The sequence below is a fragment of the Bicyclus anynana genome, chromosome Z (assembly GCF_947172395.1).
Source record: "Bicyclus anynana chromosome Z, ilBicAnyn1.1, whole genome shotgun sequence".
Lineage (NCBI taxonomy): Eukaryota > Metazoa > Arthropoda > Insecta > Lepidoptera > Nymphalidae > Bicyclus > Bicyclus anynana.
Window position 1 is genome coordinate 20615246 of NC_069110.1, and position 2973 is coordinate 20618218.

The following is a 2973-nucleotide window of genomic DNA, read 5'->3' on the forward strand; positions in this document are numbered from 1 at the left end:
AACAGATCCAACTAAAAAGTTTGCTGCAATAGTTAGACTAGCTATAAATAAATCAGAATTTATATTCCCCAAATGTACATCTAAACAAAAGGCTATTGTAATGAACACTCATGCCCCACTTTTGTATGGCTTACCTAAAATTCACAAGGATAACATCCCAATGCGTCCAGTTGTCTCCTATATTGGAGCGCCAGCATATGAATTAGCAAAGCAATTAAATAATATAATTAAACTAAAAACCTCTTTTCGGCCAGTATTTGCACTTAAAAACACTGTTGAACTAGTCACCAAAATCAAGGATATAGATTTACCTAACTGTTGTAAATTAATATCATTAGATGTCGATAGCTTATTTACTAATGTTCCAGTAAACGAAACACTGGACATTTTAAATAAATTGTTAGAAATAAATAAAACGCATCCTTCTGAAATGGCAGAGTTGATTGAGTTAACACATATATGTATGGAACAAAATTATTTTAGATTTAATAATGATTACTACCAGCAAAATGAAGGGCTAGCTATGGGATCACCTTTGAGTCCCTTAATGGCTGACATATTTATGGATGACTTTGAAAATAAAAATATTGTTAAAAATAATCACATTTTATATTACTATCGATATGTAGACGATATAATTATATGCTGGACTGGAACGGACAGACAATTGGATGTCTTTGTAGATAAATTAAACAATTTGCACCCAAAAATTAAATTTAAATTAGAAATAGAACAGAATAATTCTTTAAATTTCCTTGATGTAACAATCACTAGAGTTAATAATAGACATCACTTTGGGATTTATCGTAAGCCAACTTATACAGATATAACCATACCAGCTTCATCTTGTCATCCATGGCAACATAAATTAGCAGCTTTCCATAGTTATGTTCATAGACTGATGTCCATTCCTCTAACTAGGGATCAGTATAACAAGGAATTAAATATAATATATCGCATGGCCATTTCGAATGGATACAACCCGAATATTGTGAATAGAATAATCAATAAGAAACAATTGGTGTTGATTAGAAAAGAACTTTATGGAATTCCATTAGAAAAACCTAAAAAATTTAAAGCTAGTCTAACATACTTTGGTCCAGTGTCGGAACGTATTGCAAAAACACTTAGAAAGCATGATATAAATGTGGCTTTCAGAACAAATAACTCTCTTAAAAATATTTGCAATGGTAAAGATAAACTAGAAAAGCAACATAAATCGGGAGTATATAAATTGCAATGTTCTGAATGTAATGCAACATATATTGGTCAAACCGGTCGGAATTTTGATACACGTTACAAGGAACACATATCCGCTGTTCGAAATGACCGTCCACAAAGGTCGCACTTTGCAAAGCATCTCCTAGATACTGGCCATAAGCTGGCAGATAATCATATGTATGACATTTTACACACTTGCAATAAAGGCCTACGACTATGCGTTTTGGAACAATTAGAAATAGTAAAACATAATAAGTCAGGAATTACCTTATTAAATGAACAAATAGAGTTATCGAAGTCACCATTAATAAAAATGTTTGAATGCGATGCGAGATAAATCGCTTATATTATGAGTATCTTGGCAACGCCCACCTCTTGCCCCACCTACTTTTTGGTCTATAAAAGACGAAGCAAAGTTCGAAAACGACACTTTGCAATTGCACGTTGTAGAGTCAACATCTCCTGAGGATGCTCCGGTTTCGGGGTGAAACGTACGTAGAGAGTATTTTGTCGGGCCTGGGTGACGTTGTCGCATGGGTTCGCCGAATTTTCGCGGTTGATAGCAAAATAAATAAATCATTATATAATCATGATGAACTTCCGCAAAGTAACGCCTGCTTCTATCCAATATTTAATTGGTTAAGTAGTTTTGAGTTTATTCGTTATGTACAAAAAAAATAATATTTATAATATTAGTTTAGAAAACTACACAATACAGTAAGCTTTCACTAGCAAAGTAAAACATTAAAAGCCTACATAGTGCAATTACAATTATCATTGTTTACTTTGTTTCCTGGAATTCAGAAGTAAGTAAAAATTAAAGAGAACTATATACAAATAAAATAGACTTGAGCTTAGATTGCCTTCATTAGTAAAAAAATTAACTAGACGAAGTGAAGTCCCACTATATTATATGAAAAACTCTTGAACACTTTAGTTGATTTTCTACTTGCAAAAATGAATAATATTTTCTCAAAACAAAAAAAAATTCGCGCTCTCGAGAAACAAAAACAAAGGCCTTCCAAAAGAAGCGTGAAAATTTTTTAATGCTATTTTCTCAGACTATGTCAAAAACGTAGATAGAAAATAAATGACGACGTCAAGTAATGTATGAGAGACTTAGGTAAACTATCGGTATCAGTTTCTTTTTATAGCTTTAATAGTGGACAAATGGGCACATTTAATCACTCAACTATAGGTGACATGAGCGATATGCATGACACGCTAACCTAGCCAAAGATTAAACTATTCGTGGGAGTTTTCAAATTCAAAATTCATTTATTTCAAGTAGGCTCAGTATACAAGCACTTTTAAAACGTCAGTTGACTATTTGTAAAGATTCTACCACCGGTTCGGAAGGCAGGTTCTGCTGAGAAAAGCCGGCAAGAAACTCAACAGTCTCTCTCTTTTAAAAATAACTGTTGATTATGACCTTTCGACCATAGAATAAATGCGATGTTAATTTCAAATTTGATTTTAAAGTAAATCGCTGACTTAAGCGCTCATTTTGCCCGGCAAGCTGAATTTCTTTCTACGTTTTCGTTTAGTCTGTGGTTATTTGAGTACTCACCGCGCGAAAATAAAAACATTTTTCAGGTAAAATCGTCCATTCAACCCATAAATCATGGAAGCTCGTTTCACCAAAGAACTGTGCGTCTTCATTAAACTTGTTGGGCAACACGTTTTCAAAATGAAAAGTTAATCATTCTTATGGATTCTCTGAAACTCACAATTTCGTTCAACCATTTGTGT

The 2973-nt window shown here is 33.1% G+C and overlaps 1 protein-coding gene across 1 annotated transcript in view; it reads left to right on the forward strand.

Annotated features, from left to right (window-relative positions):
• Positions 1-1610, forward strand: part of LOC128199716 (uncharacterized) — a 3821-nt gene extending 2211 nt beyond the window's left edge. The window contains exon 2 of the mRNA XM_052890653.1: positions 368-1610. Coding sequence (XP_052746613.1) covers positions 368-1558 — 1191 coding nt within the window. The 3' untranslated portion in view covers positions 1559-1610. The remainder of the gene's footprint in view (positions 1-367) is intronic.
• The last annotated feature ends 1363 nt before the right edge of the window (positions 1611-2973 follow it).